General features: G+C 38.0%; 1 protein-coding gene across 1 annotated transcript; it reads right to left on the reverse strand.

Moving 5' to 3' along the window:
- Window positions 1-425: 425 nt before the first annotated feature.
- Window positions 426-5030, reverse strand: LOC145980693 (uncharacterized). Its single transcript, XM_083113751.1, has 3 exons — window positions 4883-5030; window positions 2530-2783; window positions 426-620 (listed from the first exon to the last, which is right to left on the reverse strand). The coding sequence occupies exons 1-2, from the start codon at window positions 4892-4894 to the stop codon at window positions 2535-2537; spliced, it is 261 nt and encodes an 86-aa protein (XP_082969877.1). The 5' UTR covers window positions 4895-5030; the 3' UTR covers window positions 426-620; window positions 2530-2534.
- Window positions 5031-22462: the final 17432 nt, after the last annotated feature.

Raw genomic sequence — 22462 nt, forward strand, 5'->3', positions numbered from 1 at the left:
GTGTAGGAATGACAGAGAGTGTAAAAGAAATTATTCTCTGCAACCGGTAGTTATAAAGATCTTTCTTTTTGTGAAATGTGGTGCAAGATACATATTGACAATGTCTACGGTCTTCTGAATGTCCGATCCAATCATTATCATACAACCTTATTGCACTTACAGCTTTACGTTGGGCTATTTATGCCCAACATTTTGAATCTCAACGTCCAAACGACAAACTCTTAGTCAACAAAAATCTACAGGTTAGTCAATAACTACTCTGTGAAATTACAAAATTGCATCTACTAGAATTGACGTCATAAAACATGAAGACCATTCTGTTTTAATCCTTGAATTCTAAAAGACTAACTACTTAATTGTGAGTGTAGGCACAAATTTAAGACCAAAACTTATATTGCATAAGGTAAAAGCAGCTTCAGCCCAAGTAAGTTCAAGGAACTTTATTGATGCTTAGTTAAAAAAAAAAGATGATTACAGTTGCGCAACTTGATGAAGGAAAATGTCATTGTCGGGAAATTTTATTATCTTCTTTTTGTATAGTTGTCCAAAGGTCCAAATTGTTTTTTGGTTGCTTTACATGTTGATGGAAGACGTTCAGCAGATGATCACTTGATGTTCAACTGGAAATAAAAAGGAATATTTAGATATTTTGTAACAGCACCGTATGTCTGCATGATGAACATAATACAAGACACTTTCTTATCAATGAACAAGGATCTGATTGTCGTTCAGAACCGAAAATAACACGCTTGCGGATGGAGACCTCAGTGCTGTAGTGGTTAGAGTGGTTAATCTTGGAAAGCACGGATGTTTGGGTCAGTTCTTGCCACGTGTTCTCATCGGCACGAGTTGGGAAGTGTATAATATAAGATGCTAAGAAGGGTACACAAAAGGCATAGGTACAGTTGCGTCACAGGGAAAAGGTTCGAACCCATGGCCAAATGAACATAAAGATCGTATGGAAGAAGGACGAAATGCTCGTCAATGATATAGTCTCTTCTTCAGAGTGCGTTATTGTAAGTGAACAATCAAAGGGCTCTGGGTTTGCTCCCCGGTGTAAAGAATGCACATGGTTCGAATCCCAGTTCAAACTTCAGGTCTAGGTGCCCGAGTGGGCTATTTGAGTACCAAGTGGACATGAAAACAAATGCACCATTGCAGGGTAACGGAACTGTGGCGACTGAAGACACAAGTAGATAAACTCGCATTTCATCCCAAAAGTAGGCGCAGAGAACCTCCCCTCTGAAACATATATTTGTGGAATTAAAAAGTATCTTTGTTACGGATTATTTAGGTTTCACATTCCTATGTTATAGTAAATATTAACTAACTTTTTTTATCAGAAGTAGTTGTTAAATTACTATTTTTTTACTTACTTTTCAGTCATCTGATGATTCTTGTATAAGCCCGACCCTGTGGCCGAGTGGTTAGCACATCGCGCTGCGACGCCAAGGGTCCCGGGTTCGAATCCCGGTCGGGCTTGGTTGTTTGTGAATGTCCTTTCATCAATTTCATCATTTCATCACTCATCCCCATCTTCGCAAATTAGCCAAGAGGCACAAAACGCGAAGTAAAATAAACTAAATCAAATCAAATCAAAATAAAAAAAAATCTTGTATAATTTTTATTAATCAATTAATAAAGGATTTATGGGTTGTGGCGTCAATAATAATTGAATGGCTCTCGGGTAAAACATGGTAAGTGACATTATGGCCATTATGGTATACTGTAGATACATTGTTTTCGTGTTGTCTTTATCACTTTCAGAAGTCCTGAGTCCTGTACAAATTGTATAACATGGAAATAACCCGCGAAAATTGAAACATGGCTCTTCTTACTTTGTAACTGAACAATGACCAAAATGTCACTTACTAATTTTTACTCCCGAGCACTTCAATTATTAAAAAAATATATATTTTTCCCTCTTACTAAATATGTGTACATATTACATGCAGAATCTAAACTTATTTTTAGCATCTCTTTCTTTTTTAAGTGCTGCCTATACATTATATTTATATTTTTATACTCAGCAAGGAATATACTATTCTGGTATATTTTCTTGTTCGAGAGGTAATATTCGTTTACCTTTGATGAGCACGTGTAAAGTCGACTGCAAAGACAATACCGGCAGAATTATCGTGAGGCAATACTTGTGTTCTGAAGTACGGTGGAAAAGCCAATGGATCCCTAAGAAGCATCTGCAACAGCGGCAGTACAGTCACAGAAACTTTTGTGTTGAAATAACGCCATTGAGACTCAATGCGTTGGGAAACGTTCGTGAGTGTACAATTGCAATGTCTAAAAACTCACGAGACTAAAGAGAAAAATGAATTTAAAAAGGGATGGTCAATTTTTTCTTGGAATATGAGTTGACTGTACATAACTTGTGAAGCAAAACGACACTAAAACTGCTGCTGGATGTGATCGGGGAGATAGGCAAGATGTGAGTTTATTTTACATTGCTTCAAGGACAGTATTCTTGCATTGCATTCCTTACCCCCGAAAAAAAATGTAACGAGAGAAACTTACCCTTCCTAGCCGTAGTAGGCACCGACTCCACCGTATCTCAATCCACCGTAGCCGAGGTTCTGACCGTATCCACCGTATCCACCGTAACCAAGGCCAACACCGTATCCGCCGTATCCGGGATAGGCAAGACCGCCGTAGTTGAGACCGTAGCCTCCCAGACCGCCGTAACCGGAGTAAGCTGAAGCTCTCTTGTCTCTGGTAGCCTCCTCTTCAGCGAAGCAGATGGCCAAGATGGCGAACAAGCAGACAACAATCTGAAAGAGAAGAAGATCGGATGTTACCTCACTTTTTCGCATGCCCGCAATTGACCTTAAAGAAATACCTGCAGTCAGCATCAATAAAACTGAGACATCTAGAACCTGAAATGTGTGTTACATAACTCTACGGCGAGGAGAGAACTTCAGTAGCAGGTTTGGTCATCGCTGTAGGGTTAGGCAACACACATCTACATTACAGGATCTATGTGCCCCATTTTTATTGATGATGACTGTACCTACATCAAAAATAATTACCAAGTGTAATTAAATTGAAATTCATGTGGATTTTATTGTTATAACGTAACTAGAAGCAGATGCCTCCCACTCAATCATTGTAGAACCTTAACCAAAACAAGACCGAGTGTTGCCAACTACTGAAAAGCGGAAATAGCTAAATCTACACACAAAATCGCAAAAAAGTCTCCAATTCGAATATCATGTAATAATATAAAAGTAGATTTCATTAAAGATATTCAAAATTCAAAATAAATTAAAAATATATTTCGAGATTTTCCAATTATATTTTTTTTCTTCAAAATTCCAAAAACTCGCAATGATGTAATTCCTTCCAATCTGTTACAAAAATATTAGTAAAAAAAAATCTAGTAAATTGCAACTAATTATAGTACATGTGCAATAAAATATAATGTCTAAAATCGCTACTTACTTTTATTTGAATTAAGTTAAACTTTTCGCTTGTAGTTTCAACATTGTAGCTCCAAAAGGAAAGGTTAAATGTAGTAACCATGAAAATTCTGAATATTTATATATTGTTATTTCATGCTAATGTAATCTTTAAATGAATAGCAATAATCAATCGATTATTACTAGTGGATGATTTCATTCATAGGAAGAATGTTAATGTTAATAATAGTACATTTTCTTTTGTAATTTAAAAAGGAATGATTTCATTCGAAATTTGGATTTAGTTGCACAAATTTCCAAGAGATGTCAGGATATATTGATTTATATCATTAAACCTTTTGGTTATTTTGGCGAAATTTTTCACACCTTACTTATCTCATGTGTAAGTTTCAATAATAATCTTTATAAAGTCGCATGTTTGACATTGCTATGGGATAATGTTGAGGATAGATTTAAGCAAATTCGGCTCCTAACTTCAAACAAATTATATCTTAGTGGGAAACTAGATCGGTGATCATTAGTTTGAATACTGTATGCATGTGGCTGATATGTATTCTCTACGAACAACAGCAAATTGTAAGGTTATACTGCATTAAAATTATCGACTAGCTAGCCATGTTAAGATCACTATGAGAATAGTATTAAAGTAATACAATACATGTGGAACGCAAACACACGCATTGTTGGTGACTGAAATTCGTTTCCCCTTGCCTTTCCTGGATTTCCTTCTTACAGCTAGATCATAGACACTGCACAGCTACAACTTTTACAATCAGATTTGTCTGTTGATAAACGTTTCCAACAACTTGCAACTTGGTAAATTCTGTTAAAATAATTTGGTTAACTGCAACGCCTGCATGAGACCTGACCTAATGGATAAACGTTTTCGCTGTGTAATTGGAAATCTACAGGCTCGATTCGCGATGAAGGCATGTTTCAGTGCTTCGGTGTTTGTTTGAAATTCTATGTAAGTTTAGATTAGCCTCTCTACCTAAAAGGAATGCCAAAATGTACATTTTAGTCTCATGTAGGTACTGAACCTGTAGTTTTAAAGGGGAATCGAATCTTGATTTCAAGAACTTCAAGACAAGAACTTTGATTATATGCACAGCTAGGCTAATCGAGATTGAACATACAATTATAGTGGGATTGTAACCACTATGTGCCTGCACCGAGTAATAAACCCGGGATCTCTTGATTACAAGGCGACTGCGCCATCGGGAAGGCCCACAAGAATTTTGGTGAAGTAGTGAAACTGAATGAGTACAATACTATTCTTGCTATACTTCGGATTAGAACATTATTTTTCCGGTTTCGCAGCAGGATACACTAGTCCTTAGACCACGGAAGCTACCGGAAATAATTGTACTGTTGATCTTCAATCTCTGAAGCCGCCCAAGTAAAATGAATGGATAAGATAGCGCTGGAAGTATTCCAGAGTTTCAACTTACCATAACCTTCATGGTGGATGTGTAGTGGATGGTTCTGGAATCTCAGTGTCGACAACTCTGTGAGTGCACTGCCGAAAATCTGCAAATGGGAACCTTTTTATAGCACCGTGGCAGAAGCGACCTTGCACCTGTTCACTCTTTTGTCTTCATTTCGGCGAGGGCACCTTTCTCCATTCGGGCGAATAAGAGCGAATCCCCCCTGTCGTATATCATATGGATTGCGAGGGGGCAGCTGGGACGCGCCGACTTGACCTTGGGATGTTTTCTATTACTACTTTGATGTGATGTACGAGGTTTTTCTCAGTCTGCATTCACATGAAGACAAGGAGGAGGGGGGTTGCTGCAAGAATGAGAAGATCTTTTGGTTGGTCAAGGAGACACGCGATACACCGAGTCCCAGACTGTTCCTTGAATGGATCTCACGTACTCGCGCACTGAAGCTGCTCATTCTTGTCAATTATACTTCCACAGAGAAGTGTTTAACTCTCATTTTTATTATTAAGCTCATCAGTACCATCTATTAACGATTCAAGAAACCATTTCCTTGATGCCCCATACGAATGTAGCAAATTGGTAATGTTTTACAATGTTGCCAATGCGTGCTTGTCGTTAGAACACTGCACTTGGGTACTAACTAGATCGCATGTTTTCACTCTAAAACCAGATCGGCAATGTTTCATTAGGACAACTTGACAAGAAACCTTAAACGCATTGAAAATTGTGGATTTTCACTTTTCCTTTATCGACAATCCGTGTTCTACAAGTAGATCCGTATGTGTACATGTCAAATCGCGTGCTGGAAATCTTTACAGCAGATAGTTGGATCTTGGCCTGTTAGATAGGTGCACTTGAAATTTCTTCATTATCCCAACTGCACATTTAGATCATGGAAACGGGAATGATGTATGGGTTTTCAACATGCAAAACGTCCACTAATAGTGAATTTGCACTGATTCAAGTACTGTGTCATTATCTATTGTAGGTGCAAACGTCGCACCTTACAATGTTAGATGTCCCAGATGTGTTTCCAAGACGTAGCATAACATGGCTGAAGCTTTAAGCGTATGTCTTGAAAACATGTTTGCTTGTCATGCGCTAAGAATGCACTGGTGCTGTTCACAGATATTAATCATCGACTGTACGAAATATTTTCAGGAGCGGTCGTGTATTTACATTAAATTCTAGGCAGCCAGACTTCACTCGTTAATACCCCAAGATACGCTATTGTTTCATCTAGTGACGTATTTAATATTTATTTTCATAAAACTGTGGATCATGCTTATTTTGCAGTTATATCTTAAAACAATTCTAATTCGAGGGAAGGATTTTAGCAGTTATTATTTTTTAAGCAGACATTTGATAATAACTATGCTTTTTGTTTCGGTCCGAAGACATTCTTAGGACACGTGCCCCAGATCACTGCTCTGAGAGGACATTTTAACACTGACATGGAACGGCGTTACACAGGTTGTCCGTGAATCTGTGCTCCTTGGATTCCGGCAACCAGAAAAGAACATGCCGTTTTCTGAGGGTTCGTAGCATCGAAACAAGGCCTCAACGAGCAAGGCGTCACTAAGAAAAATTGTTCGTCTTCATGTACTCTACGCACTGTGAGGAAATCGGGGATAATTTTCAGAGAGGTAATTTACCACTTTTGTTTTCCTGTTTACTGCTTTAATTTTGAAAATATTAATTTTTCCAAATTTTTGTAGGGGCTCTAGCCCAATCAGTTCCCCATGGATACGCCAATATCCGTGGGGGAGGGGGGAACAAAAGCTAGAGTTTGCACTGCAGTCAAAAGAAACCTTCCGTTCTAACCATTTTTAACATTTAGAACATAAATTATATTGAAATAATCGAGTCAGATGTAAGTTTCCGCAAAGGGCAACGCTTTACATTCATCATACAATATTTCGATTATGAAATTAATACTGAGCATCACGGAAACAATGAATTTGTAAATTAATCAAGTGATTCCTATTGGTCATAGAGTGTCAGAAGAAACTTTTTTTAACCATAATTCTAAGAATGCATGCAATATATTTAGTGGTGGAAGAGTGTCTTCTCCATCAGAAGTAGGCTTAGAGGTGAGTCCGAGATCAGTTAGTTACTTTCATCACAGTATAGTTAACATGTAACCAAATTATTATTAATAATAATGCTATATTCATTCTATTTCCTTGCATATTTACGGTGAGAAGGTGAATTTTTTATATCCTTGTTAAATATTATTTTACATGTACATGTAATAAGGCACCAGGGTACCAAGGGTGGAAGCTGATGGTGCTACAGACCATCCTGGAATTTTTGAGAAAATAAAAAAGAATTCAAATGATAGCAGTCAAGAACGGTGGAAAAATTAGTGGTAGAATGTCTCCCCACTTAAAATTATTACGGCACGTTTCGCCTTATTGCGTTTTCACCCCCCCCCCCCTCAATACAATTTCAAATGATTTAGGTGACACTAACTTTCTAAGGCGAAACGGGACATCCAATTTCGCCTTATCCTGTTTCGCCTTACACACAAAAAATTACCCACCAGGAAATATTATCGACCTACAATCAACCTAACCTAACCTAGTCGGTGCTCCTGGGGGTCGTGGTGGGGAGCCAAGGTAGGCAACATCAAAAGCTCTGCGCTTCCATTATGCATTACCCTTCCAGTCGATAATATTCCCAGGTGGGAAATTTTGTGTTGTGTAAGGCGAAACAGGAAAAGGCGAAATGGGATGTCCCGTTTCGCCTTAGAAAGTTCGTGTCACATAAATCATTTGAAATTGTATTGGGGAAGTGAAAACGCAATGAGGCGAAAATGACTCCGATTACAATGTTGTTGAACAACTTTTAAAGCGAAGGTTAAAAATAGAATTACAAAATGTATGATAGTTCATCCCACCTCCCCCCTTCCGATAGAACGCATCTGTTTAATATCCATCTAGCGCGTGCAGGAAAATATTGTGAAACACTGTTTGCATATGGTACCCTATTCAATACTGCAGCTGCAGGGGCAAAGCCAGCATAACCACTACTGACCATGCGAGCAAATTTTCACCCAGGATTAAAAATGTAATGTAGATCCTCCCACAGGTGATTCTACTCGTTCTTTTCCTACTTCAGCGTAGTTCATTAAGTCCCACAGGCGAAGGCCTCGCCATTTTACAACCAAATTATGGCGATCGTAAGGAACACGAGTAGAAGGATACGTAAAGCATTGGTCACGATCCTTCAACGCCGCACAATCGAACACCAGATCGCAACAATGAAACCACAGACATTCACAACTTCCTATCTTCATTGTAATCTAGGCTGCTTCGTCGTTTGCTGTTCTTTATGGCGATGGTAAGGTTTTCCACAACGCCATTCTCCGGTAGCTGACTTGTGTAAATCCTTCTTTTTCTCTTGCTTTCCGTGTTTCCACCGTTCTGCTTTTTTATGGAGGTTCTTTACTTTATTTTTGCTTCTAATTAACTAACATCCGCTTTCTGGATCAAGGTTGTCTTCATGCAATTCGGTATCTAGTGACATCTATGAGTTAGTATGGGAGGGTCCTTACTAATTTGTAGGTCTAGCTGCAGAGTAAAGGTTAAAGCAAGGTGGAAGTCGTAGAGGTGGGCCCGTCAGACTTTTTCTTCTGCGTTGTGGAATTTTCGTCTTGACGGGAACTTCAGAAATTTGCTCTCTTTTCAATTGAAGACTTTCCACCCTAAACCATCGTAATATATCGAAGATTTGGGAAATCAGCGTCATAAAATTGTTTAAATTATTACTATTATTCTTATCTTAAGACATGCACAGGGTCCGACACATCATCTCTCTACAGTGTTCACGTTCGATGAATGCATATAATCCATGCAAATTAAATATTTACTAGTTAGAACATTTGCGCATATCCAATAAGTTACTAATCCATTTCATGGGAATGGCATACAGGAAGGGGAGAGATGAACAGGCAGAATCAAGATTCAAATTTTCAACCTGGAGTTTCTTTTACTTGTGTTTCCAATCCAAATTGACCAAAATATAGTCATCATATAGCGAAGCCTTGCTGTGGTATGCTTTTCTTGACATTGCTTTGATAATAGGTCCAAGATGTAATTCTTGGTCTCTGTTAATTTACACCTATCTAGTTATTCTAACTGGTTACATTCAAATCGAACTATGGACAATTCCCAGCTTTTCAGCACACAGCATTCTTATATCGTCGAAAAGGTTGAACCAGAACACACACATATTAAATAATTTACTGCAAAGGTTTGCAAGTTTCGTCTTATTGAAATGAAATTACGCAGGCAAATCAAGTTTTTTTTATCTTGGTATGGAACTTATATTTCTTATGTACAAGTTCCATTTCATAGTCAATATAGAGCATGTAATACATTAGTATCACACACAGATAATGGTAAAAAGATAAAGTACTCCTCTGTGCTTAGCACCACGCCATGAAGGCGTATAAGGAGTGGAGGGTAACGCCCCACACTTTCTTGATCCGGTCGTGAGTGGGGGTGATGTGATCAGCATCACGCCCCTGACCGCCTTTACCCCACAGGGTTTCCCCCCTGTGTATTTGTGTAACATCCTTGCTTTATAATGAAGGGATCCTGGGTTGGATACACGATGGAGACACTTTGATTCGGAGTGTAGGTACAGTCCCGATTAGCATCTGTTTTGTGCATAAAGTAGACTTAAAACAAAAACTCAGTCACATGTATTTTAATACAGGATGTGTCCCCACTATTTCTCCCAGATAATGATGCCTGCGATTGGGAGATGCCAAAACGTAAAAGGGCTGAAGGATACATGTAATTTCCAATTTATGACTGAAGCCACAGAGATCTAGTAGACCTAGATTGGAAAAGTGTACATGACACACTGTTCGGAGTTCATGATAGTTTACCCTGCCTGTTGCTGAAATTGATAACAGTTGTCTGTGCACCAACTTTCACAGATTTTCATATCTCTCTATAACCCAGCTTTACAGAATGGGGAGTAACGAACGAATTTAGCTTGAATCGAAGCGAAAAACAATAAACTGAAAATTTACTAATTTCACTTGAATTGGCACACAAAATGTTGAGAGTAAGTGGCGTGTCCAATCAAATTAATCAATCATGTCTCATTAACCAAGAACAAATTTCCATCATTGTTGTAATCGTTTCGAATCTCGGACCTTTGAAGACAAACCTGAAGCGACAACAGTTCATACTTAATGGCCCACCTTGAAACAAAACAGAAACGGACGAATTGAATTAGCTACTTTCCAAAGAACCGGATCACTTCCAAATTATTACTATATGAAAGGCGTGGTAGGTAGGCATAATGATTTTTTGGAACTCGTATCGTTAATCTTGTGTATCCGACAGGGCCGAAGCGACACACGGGCAATATATGCGGACAATTAATCACAAGGCTGGAACCACTCAACAGATTTGATTAGCTTGGTAAACGCCCACACACATAAAAGGAATTAATAAATTCAAACTTTTGGGGTGGTCCTGGTGAGGCTCGTCATTGGTGGATTCATCTTAAGGGCAAGTGAGGAGGGGAAGAGAAGGGGCCTTTTATCCAGAATACGACCAAGAGCTGAATTTTCATCTTAGAGGCGGATCACGTGATTCTTATACGTCTTATAAGCATTTAGGAGGTGGAGGGACTAAACAGATATTTCAGGAGTGGGAAATTACCTGTTAACATCCCCTTAGAAATTCTTGCGAAGTATAATGTGGATATAGTGTCGCTGGGGTATTTGACGTAAAATAATCATCATTTTTATGTACCTAGTTAATACGAAAATTCTAATATCAAGGCTGCAGCATGTGTGCAATGGCGGTGATTAAGGGTGTGTGTGGGGCAGTTGCCCACCACTTTTTGGCACCGCAGTATGTCCTCTTAATGCTAAGCCTTGTCTACCAGGAGAAAGTGAACTGTCCTTGCACCCCAGTTTTGGCACCCAATCGCTGCTACTGCATATATGTGTCTGTGTAGTAATTGTGTTTGAGTTTTGTTCTAATTCCGCTGTATGGCACAGATAGACCAGTGGGGACTGGACCTACAGTTTAATTACAAGGCGGCGACGTTTTCACTATGCCATCGGAAGGGTCCTTGTGTGTGTATTAAAGATGGACCGATATAACATTTTAACCATTGTAGATAACGTATCGACATAAAATAGAAGTCACTCTAAATAGAAATGGGTGTAGGTGAAGATAAAATAGAAGTAGGTGAACGGTTAATTCACCTCGTTAATTAATAAATGGAAATAACTGACTCGGTGGGCTTTGGCTTGCAAAATAGACTGTGTAGGTTATAAACACGAGTTATTCATGTTATCCATGAAGACAATAACGAAATTACACGATTGTGCACTAAGTTATAGGCAACTTGTACAAATATCGGACCGGTAAAATTGTCGGCCGATACCGATTAATCTCTCGCTTTCTGCCATCGCGGCAACGAGGATGATCAGATAAAATTCATGAAGGGATCCTTACACTGAGCAGCCAGGCTCATGCTGGGATTCGAACTCGGAAACTTCGAGTGAACAAACAAAGAGCTCGTTAAAACACTACAAAGTTTTTACCTAAAAATCCGCTCCTTCCTTGTAGACGGAGCTTTGAAGTTTTTTCATGCGGACCGAAGAGTGACGACAACACAATACAGACCGCACATTGGTCAATTGGAGCATCCTGTAGTGATTAATCGACCAATAAAAGATACACAATGTCCTTGTCGGGACTTGTACTGTACCTCATCCTTTTATTGTCGCAGAGGAGATGTCTGGCTCTCAATGTCGCATTTATTGGCGACCTAAACCGGAGTTCGCACACGAACATGCGCACGTTAGGACGTTCCCGCAAGCACGCAACAAGGCCGGTGGATTTTTTTTAAAAAAACTTTTCATTCTTGCGATGGCAGCAATAAAAGTGTAGCAATGGTGAGTACTTCGTGCAGGTTATGTCGTTGTAAATCAGAGCAAGGATTGTTCAGTTTTGATTTCGAGGCCTTGACATTCTAGATTATACGTTGCGACGGTCAAGTGATATTCGTCCACCCTCAAGATACTAGACTTTTCACATCCATATTCAGATCTATTATTGGTTGAATTGTTGTTTTAAGTCCACTTTATGCACATATAGGCTAATCGGGAGTGGACCTACAGTTTAAAGTTGGATCTGAACCGCTGTGCAATGTGTATCGAACCCGGGACCGCTTGATTACAAGGCGGCGACGTTACCACTATGCCATCTCGGAGCCTTTCAGATCTATGAGTGAGTGTGTACATATAAATATATATGGAGAAAGAAAGAAAGAGAGAGAGAGAGAGAGAGAGAGAGAGAAGCCGAGAGGAAAACAAGTAGAGCGAGAGAATAGATGCGAGAAAGCGAAAACAATAAATGTCTAGATAAAGAGGATGATTAAGATATACACTAAAAGGAAGAGTTTGGTTAGAGTTGGTCTTTTAAGTCCACTTTATGCACAGTAAGGCTAATCGGGACTGGACCTACAGTTTAAAGTTGAATCCGAACCACTACGTGCCTCCACCGCGTATCGAACCCGGAACCCCTTGATTACAAGGCGACGACGCTATCACTGCGCCATCTGGAAGGCTACTGAAAGAAAGAGAAAAGATAAGGAGAAATGAAAAGGTGCAAGGGAGAATTGAGATTGATTGATTTGGTTTACTTTACTTTTCTTTTATGTCACTTTTGGCCAATCGCGAAGATGAGCATGAGTGTTAATATGAAATCAATTAAGGAAGACTGTCAAAAAAACAACAACGCTCAGGCTGGAGAGAGAGAGAAAGGGGGAAGAGAGAGAAAGGGGGAAAGAGAAAGAGAAAGGGGAAAGAGAGAGAGGGAGAAAGGGGAAAGAGAGAGAGAGAAAGGGGGGAAAGGAGAGAGGGAAAGGGGTAAAGAGAGGGAGAAAGGGGAAAGAGAAAGAGATAGATAGAGAGAAGGGAGAAAGAGAGAGAGAGAGAGAGAGGGTAAAAGAGAGAGAGAGGGTGAAAGAGAGAGAGAGGGGGGAGAGAGAGAAAGGGGTAAAGAGAAAGAGAAAGGGGAAAGAGAGAGAAAGGGGTAGGCAGAGAGAGAGAGACAGACAGAGAGAAAAGACAGATGGAAACAAAATAGTCCAGAAGGAAGATAAATATTGAGAAAGTGTGAGAAAAAGAATGACCGGACACTCAATGTGGATGTGAGAAATACAAAGTATACTCTGTCCTGTCTATCTCTGGAGCGAGCGAACGAAAATAAATACACAGTATATGTGCAAATGGTGACGCGGGACGGCTCCAGCAATGAAGATGTGAGAGGAACGGGATTGCGTGGAGGGGGAAAGCGACTGCAGTTACCAGCCTTCCCAGCATCGAGTACTGCTTCGCTCTCCCAATCGATTTCCTCTCCTCCTCTGCCGCTATGCGCGTCCTTGATCCAGAGATTAGCGGGATATCTACTGAATACACGAAATCGAATATAACAGTTGGGCTGAAAAGTTCGTAGGCTAACATAGTAAAAAATATTTTTTTGACAAAATTCGATTTTATTATTCAATATAGTTACCTTCGAGGGCGATACAACGATTATAGCGGTCATACAATTTTTCGATGCCATTTTTATAGTACGATTTCTCTTTAGCCTCAAAATAGGCCTCAGTTTCGGCGATTACCTCTTCATCAGTGCTAAATTTCTTTCAGCGAGCATTCTTTTAAGGTCTGCAAACAGGAAAAGGTCACTGGGGGCCAGATCTGGAGAATATGGTGGATGGGGAAGCAATTCGTAGTCTAATTCATATAATTTTGCCATCGTTTTCATTGTTGCTTTTGATCGATTGTGAGCACGCGCGGCATCCATTTTGCACACAGCTTTCGCATGTTCAAATATTCATGCACAATATGTCCAACACGTTCCTTTGAAATTTTTAAAGTCTCGGCTAAGTAGTTGTATTTAGTTGTATCCCCCTCAGGCAGATTTGCCTACACTTAAAACTAGCTCAACATGCTCTTATGAGTTTTTTGCTCAAGTGTGGAACTCTGTCTAATCCAAGATTTTTGTAAAAATGCCCTCGGAAATTTCCCGAGAAAGTATGACCCCCCTCAGATTGATTTGGCTACACTTACAAAAGGCACTTCTGTGAGATTGTTGTCCATAATTCTGTCAAAAATATGCGCCTCTTGATATTGTATGATATCTTAAGTATAGTAACTGCTATAGTGCCCTAGCATGTATAGATTTCAAAATATTAACAATTCTGTTAATATTGCATTTTTCAGAAAATTCTATTTATAAAAATTATGTATTTACAGCTTAAGTATTGCATATATCAGGAAAATTATAGAGACATAAAATGTAGAGAATCATGCCTAGAATATGCCTACAAAAGTTCAAGTCTCCAGTACTGATAGTTTTTGAAAAATCTCAAATTCAAAAAATTATCGATTTTTTAACAAAACTTCTAAACAGCCTCTAGATTTCAAATATGCAACCCCCATGCACCTATCTTGAAAAATAGGCAAGTTATTCAAGATCTAGAGAACAACAAGAGATTTTTGAAAAATTATAGAGATCAAAAAGTTGCATCTTGCCATGCCCAGGCCAAAGCAACAAACCCCATGTCTCTAGGATTCATGGTTCCAGAGATAATCAAAATTCAAAAAATTATCGATTTTTTCAAAATTTGAGTATGTTGGTCTGGGGAACATGCAGAGTCACCCCCAGGAATATAACTGGCCTAGGATCAAAACTAGTGAAAATTGCAAAAATAAAATAATCGATTTTTTCAAAATTTCAGTATGTTGCTCTGGGGGCCATGCAGTCACCCCCATAAATATACCTGTCCTAGGATCAAAACTAGTGACAGAATGCAGAAACAAAAATTATAATAAGGCTTGTATACAGCTACCAGCCACTATATTTTTATTTTGAATACAGCACTTAAAACTAAGCCAAGATGCACACCCACCCACCCCCACCCCCACCCACACCCACCCACATCCATACATATTTACTTCCCGGTACACTTCTATTGCATCATGTTGTGTAATATTAGGCATGTGTTGTTTTCTGATTAATTGGTTATGACATAATGTGATGATGTGGTGTTTTCTGATTGGTTTAAATAAGCAGGGTTTCTATTGGCTCTATAAATCTATATAAGCCAGAGCACAGTGCAGATTCTTCACCATTGCTGGATCGGCAGTGGAACCCACATCGCGGGGGATAGAACCTGAACAGGCTCCACCAAAGTATAGGAGACTTGAAGCATATAATTTGGCGGAATAACCCAAGTAAGGTCATAGAAACAATATACACTGATACAATAAAAGCCAATTTTTGGCAGGGGGGTCAAAGTGGTTCCTAAATACAAAATAATTAATATCTCAAGAACTAATTGACATAGAGCTATGCAGTTTTTTTGTCTGCCATACAGTCTGGTGGAATAACCCAAGTAAGATCATAGGAACAATATACACTGATGCAATAAAAGCCAATTTTTGGCAGGGGGGCCAAAGTGGTTCCTAAATACAAAATAATTAATATCTCAAGAACTAATTGACATAGAGCTATGCAGTTTTTTTGTCTGCACTGAACCCAACTGATATTTTTTATTAAGCATAGAATTTTGATTTGATTCCCAAGAAATTTTATATAATAAACCAACAACAAAAATACCAAAGCCAAAAATATTAACACACATACACACACATATACACACACACAAATCACACTGCTGAACCCAATTGATATTTTTTATTAAGCATAGAATTTTGATTTGAATCCCAAGAAATTGTATATAATAAACAACAACAAAAATGCCAAATCAAAAATATTGTAATCAATGCAATAAGAATATATCCAGCCCCAATTGGGCTAAGCACCAAAAGATTTGTAATCCAGACAAATACAGAACTCCCACAAAAATATGCCCCAAATGCCATAGAAAATATAGCATGGAATATTTCACATATAAACATAAAGGTACTTGTTCTGCACAGTCATCAACATTGCCCCCACAACCATCTACATCTGGTCTGAAAAGAAAGCATGAAGCACCTGTTAATGCTAGAGCAGCAAAGCAGCCACGCTATGCACCACCTATCCATAGCAGTTTTAATGGCCAATTAAGGGATTACCGGTTTGTATCAGAGCCAAGATGTGGTATTAAGAATTTTTTGAACACTATAAATCCTGATGTGCAGGCAATTCTAAATGCACAAAATGGCTCTTATAAGCTGTCCCTCAAATTGTTTACACAATATAAGAAACCAAATGGCACAAAATTTACACAGCCCCACATAACAGAAACTGTACCGGTATATTCAAATGCAAATTCAGACAAAATAATAAGCAGTTTGATAGATCAATTGAATATTAAACACTCTGAATTTGCTGGAAAAGAGTCTGGATGGAGCCTATGCGGATCTCCACACAAGCTCTATGTTAATATTTCTGAATTCAGCCCATTACAAGGTTCTACATATCTGCCATTACCTGCCAATATTAAAAACAAACAAGCCGTGGTTAATATAAAAAATAATGATGAGAAATGCTTTTTGTGGTGTATTTTAGCTGCTTTGTATCCAGTTTCAAGGCATCCTGAGAGAATAACTTATTACAAACAACATGAGCACGATTTTGATGAGGCAATGGAGGATTTAGAATATCCAATGTCTGTTCAGAATATTGATAAATTTGAAAAAAAGGCCAGGAATATCAATGGAAAACAATTATCTATTAATGTATTTACTTGTTCTACTGGCCGTGGCAATTGCTTGATAGCACTTCTCAGAATCAGTACATTTGATGATGATTCTGCTGTTCCGATTGATCTGCTCTTAATTGAAGGGGATGGCACATATCATTACACTCTGATACATAATCTTGAAGCTTTAGGGAGAACACAACTAGACAAATCCAATACAATATTCAAGTTGTGCAGAAGATGTTTAACTGTATTTGATGGTCAAAAAATGGTGAATAGGTTTCGGGAAGTGAATGCAGAAATAGCTAAAAACAAGTTAATTGAACATTTAAAATACTGTAAAAATCATAAACCTGTTCATATGGTGATGCCCAATCCAAGAGAAAATGCAAAATTCAAAAAGTTTGAAGCCTTGTTGGAACACCCAGCATATATAGTCTGTGATTTTGAATCAAATCTCAAACCTCTTGCATTCTGTAGCCCAGACCCTGAGGAATCTTCAATTACAGCATATCAATTACATGAACCTTCCAGCTTTTATTATGTGATTGTACAGGATGGTGTTGTTAGTAAAAAAGATTCATACATGGGACCAGATGCCATCAAAAAATTTGCACATAAAATAGAAAATGAGTGCTATGACATAGCATCTAATATCTTATTAAAATCAAAACCTATGTTGCCTTTAACAGAGAAACAGATTGAAGATTTCAACAATGCAGAAAAATGCCCGGTATGTGATTCTGAATTTTCAGATACAAAAATCAAGGTGAAACACCATTCTCATACAGATGGTAAATTCAAAATGGCCCTGTGTAATAGCTGTAATATTAAGATCCAGAGACCAAAATTTATCCCTATATTTTGCCTTGGAGCATCCAATTATGATTTTCATCATTTGATCAGATATGAGGGGTTTGACAAGCAGAATTTAAATATTTTAGCTGAAAATGATGAAAAATATATTGCTATTAGCAAAATAATTAAAGTTAATGGTGTTCCTATTCACTTAAGATTTCTTGATTCATACAGAATTCTGTCTGCTAGCCTGGCTACACTGGCCACTCAATTATCTGATGATCAATTCAAAATCACATGTGCTTTGTTTCCAAATCAGGACCTGAAATTAATTAGGCGGAAGGGTGTATATCCACATGACTATGTTACAGATTTTTCTAAATTTGATGAGCGTGTTCTGCCACCACAACAAGAGTTTTACAGCAAAATCAGAGCATCTGGAATCACTGATGATGATTATCACCATGCCCAATTGATGTGGAACAATTTAAAATGCCAGACATTTGGTGATTATCACATGGCATATTTAAAACTTGATGTGACCCTCTTAGCTGATATATTGCAGGCATTCAGAAAATCTTCCATGCAAAATTATAAACTGGATCCAATGTATTTCTACAGTGCCCCGGGCCTAGCATGGTCTGCAATGTTTTTAAACACTGAAATGCAATTGGATCTGATCCAAGATCAAGACATGTATCTGTTTATGGAGCAATGTATAAGAGGAGGCATGGTGCAATGTTCTCAGAGATATGCCAGAGCTAATAACAAATATATTCCTGATTATGATCCAGCATTGCCATCAAATTATATACTGTATGTAGATGCAAACAGCCTCTATGGTTATGCCATGATGGATAAACTGCCATTTGCAGGGCTTGAGTGGGTTGAAGATTTCAATATTGAAGATCTTAAGGATTTTGATGACAGTGACTATGGCCTCTTCTTAGAGGTTGATCTGACAATTCCTGATGATTTACACAACACATTTTCTGATCTGCCCCCAATTCCTGAGGTTAAGTGCTCACCTGGCTCTAAACAGAAGAAATTGATGATGACTCTGGAGCCAAAACAGGGTTATGTCATATATTACAAAAACCACCAGTTCCTGATGCATCATGGTGTCCAAGTGAGCAAAGTTGGCAAAGTTTTGAGGTTCAGGCACTTAAAATGGTTGAAGCCATATATTGATACAAACACAGAGCTTCGAACATCTGCAAAAAGCCAATTTGATAAGGCCTTGTTTAAATTGATGGTCAATTCTGTGTATGGCAAAACTATTGAAAATGTCAGAAAACATACCGATGTTAAAATAATTACTGACCCCAGCCTGAGCAAAAAATTGGTTGCAAAGCCTAATTTCAATTATAGAAGAATTTATGATGAAAATATGGCACTTTTCAACATGAAAAAAACAAAAATTAAGTTTGATAAACCTATTTATGTAGGGGCTGTAATATTGGAATTGGCCAAATTACACATGTTAAAATTGTATTATGATGTGTTGAAACCTTTTTATGGTAATTGTGTAAAATTGATGTACATGGACACAGATAGTTTTGTTCTTGATATTCAAACAGAAGATGTTTATCAAAATATAGCACAGCCTGCATTGCTTGAATATTTTGATACCAGTGAACATACAAAGATTCAACCCCACAACAAAAAGGTGCCTGGCAAGTTAAAAGATGAGACACTTGGTGATGTTATTGTGGCATTTGCTGGGTTAAGGGCCAAGATGTACAGTTTTGAAACATGTAGTGGTGTTGTTGCCAAAAAGCCAAGGGCATTGGCAGAGTAACTGTTGAAAAAGAGCTTGAATTTGAAGATTACAAAAATTCCCTCAAATCATGTAGCACCATCAGAACATCAGAATCCAGAATTCAGAGTGTGGATCACTTGTTGACTACAAATATTGTAAGAAAAGTGGCTCTGGACCCACATGATGATAAGAGATGCATTTTATCATGTGGCATACATACTCTACCATGGGGTCATTGAGATTTGAAAAATGGCAATCAATGCCCAATTACAGAGCATGATTTGAAATAAATAAACATGCCTATGAACTTATTTGGGTTCAAAAAACAGGCTATTATGGAGCTGCCAACACCACAACCCTCTTCTGATATAATATCTAAACTGAGTGCTTTGTTAATTATTCATCTGAACAGCATACTTACAGATGTTGATGATGAAACAGGTAAAACATTGTACATATTTAACAATAATTTAAATCATTACCAATTACCTGTAGGTGGGCAATTGCAATTTATTACAACCCCTGAGGGTAATGTCAAGATTTCAATAGGGAAAAATATTTATAGAATTAAACACTCAAACATGATTTCTGGCACTGTTTATACTGTTTCTGCTGGTGACTGCTTATATATTGAGGTCCCTGGATCCTATGACAAGCTTATACCCTTTTTTATAGAATTAAGAATTAGATATTCAATTATAAATAACCACTAAAACAAAATGCCTAATGATATATTTGGCCATACAAGACATGAAGATCACAGTGATGAGATTCTGATGCTTGATGTCAGAGTCAAGAAATTAAGAAGTGATTTACAAGCTTTACAAACCACACTCAATGCCAGTCTTCAATTAGAAATTACAACTTTGCAATCACAATGCATGGACCCTCTTCTTAAAATTGATTCTGAACTCAAATTATTGCTTCAGAAATATACTGATTTGGCCACATTGGATAATTTTCAAAGTTTAGAAGAAGCTGTAGCAGCTCTTCAAGCCAAATTTAAGACTCAGGCCACCAACTCTGAGCAATTGAAACAACAATTGGAAGAGCAAATAAATAATGTCCAGGCACAGCTCCAAACAATTGTCAAAAGCATAAAATCACAAGAAGATTTTGATCTAGTGATTTCCACTCTAAAAGAACAGATTCAGTCACTGGAGATACCAAATCTGGATCCTCTGAACAATGCCATAGCCGAGGTTAAAGAAAAAATTGAGACACTTGAAAATTTTATGAACAACTTGCCATCTTCTGATGCTTTGAGTGCAATAACTCGGAGTGTTGCCAACATTAAGCTGCAACTTGAAACATATGAAGATTTTGGAAAAATTCAAAGTACCATAACCCATCTTGAGGGTACAATAGCAGCAGTGCAAAGTGATTTGGCAAATGTACAAGAAACTCTAGAATCTCGCCTGCCTGGGATTGTAGACACACTTGTCAGTGTCCAGCAACAGATCACAAAACTTGAAAACCTCAACACTGAATCTGAGGTATCTCATTTTCATCACTTGATTGATGATATCCAAACAAAGCTTGAAATTTTACAACAATCAACACCCACCCAGGCAGATATAGCCCTGCTCCAAAATGCTATGCAAAGTGTGGCTGATGCTTCTGAATTAAATAATGTGAAATTGGCACTTGAATTTTTGCAAAATACAGTATCAAATCTGCCTACATCACAGGAACTTAAAAATATTAAGAGAGCAGTGAATCGCATATTGAAATCAGAAGATATCAAGAATATCCAGACAGAGATCAAACAACTCACTCACACAGTGGCCACTCTACCAACCAATCAACATATTAATGAACTGCATGCCCTGTTTGAGGATATCAGAAGACAAGTCCATGATCTTACTGCTCAAAATTCAAAATTGGCAGTTGTTGAAAATTTACAGCAAATTGTAGCTAATATCAAGCAACAGCTAGGGACCATGGAATCCAATCAAGCAAATGCTTTGTCTGTTTTTTCCACCCAGCTACAAGAGATTGTGCAACAATACAAGAAACTTGCTGTGGACATAAGGATCAAGCCAGGCCATGATGAGATTGTTAGGACCATCAATGAGCACCTTGAATCTGTAACAAGCAGATTGCTTACAGCAGAAAAAGAAATAACAGGCATAATCGAGAATCCTAAACATACAGTAATTCTTGAATTGTACAGCATCCCCAACAAAGAATATGATTCACCATTTACACCAGGCGGCAAAATATATATGCTGTCCCCTGCACAATTTTATTACCAGTTTTTTGTTGGGGGCACACTTAGACCAATCAAGATCAAATATTGGCTACAACCACAGGCACACCACTACCCTACCTTATCAATAACAAATGCTGATAACAAAGTGAAAATCACCAGTGTAGAATTGGAGGATTTTACAGATTACAATACATTAGAAACAGCATATGTTGAAGATGATGGCTCTCTGGAATTTAAAATACAAATAGGGGACAAATTATATTTAGAAAATCCTGTAGTATCAGCTGCTGAACACCCCATAGTTGCAATATTCTTGTTTACATATTATGTCTAGACAAATTATTGTTGATGAATTACACAGACAAGCCAGACATAATTTTAAGAGATTGCCAGTAGTCACAAAGGGCATAGATGATTTATGGCAAAGCGACTTGATTGAAATGGCAAGTGGACAGCTGAAAAACTTAGACAAAATCAACAAGGGCTACAAGTATCTACTCACTGCAATAGACACATTTTCAAAATTTGCCTGGGCTGTGCCACTCAAATCCAAGACTGGAAAATGTGTTACAGAAGCCATCAGAACAATCATCAATCAGAGTGGAAGATCACCGCGCTATTTGCAAACAGATAATGGCAAAGAATTTTATAATTCAGTGTTTCAACAATTTATTAAAAGCCAGGCAATACTACATTACTCGAGTTAGAGTGATCTCAAGGCCTCAATTGTAGAGAGATTCAACAGAACCTTAAAAAATCTTATGTATAAACAATTTACCCTCCAAGGTAATTATAAATGGATTAATATTCTTCCAGAACTTCTACAAAAATATAACAACTCGGTCCATTCCACAATCAACATGAAACCCTCTGAAGTAACTTCATCTGATGAGCAAAAATTGATCAGTACTGTTTATTATCCTAGATACCAGCCAACAACAAGAAAAGCCAAATACAGGGTGGGTGATCAAGCAAGAATCAGCAAATATAAGCACTTATTCAAAAGAGGCTTTACAAGAAACTGGAGCACTGAATTATTTACAGTGGTTCAAGTTAAACCTGGGACCCTTAACACATATATAATAAAAGACCACCGAGGAGAAATTCTCAA

The sequence above is a fragment of the Lepisma saccharinum genome, chromosome 28, assembly GCF_977018435.1.
Source record: "Lepisma saccharinum chromosome 28, izLepSacc3.1, whole genome shotgun sequence".
Taxonomy (NCBI): domain Eukaryota; kingdom Metazoa; phylum Arthropoda; class Insecta; order Zygentoma; family Lepismatidae; genus Lepisma; species Lepisma saccharinum.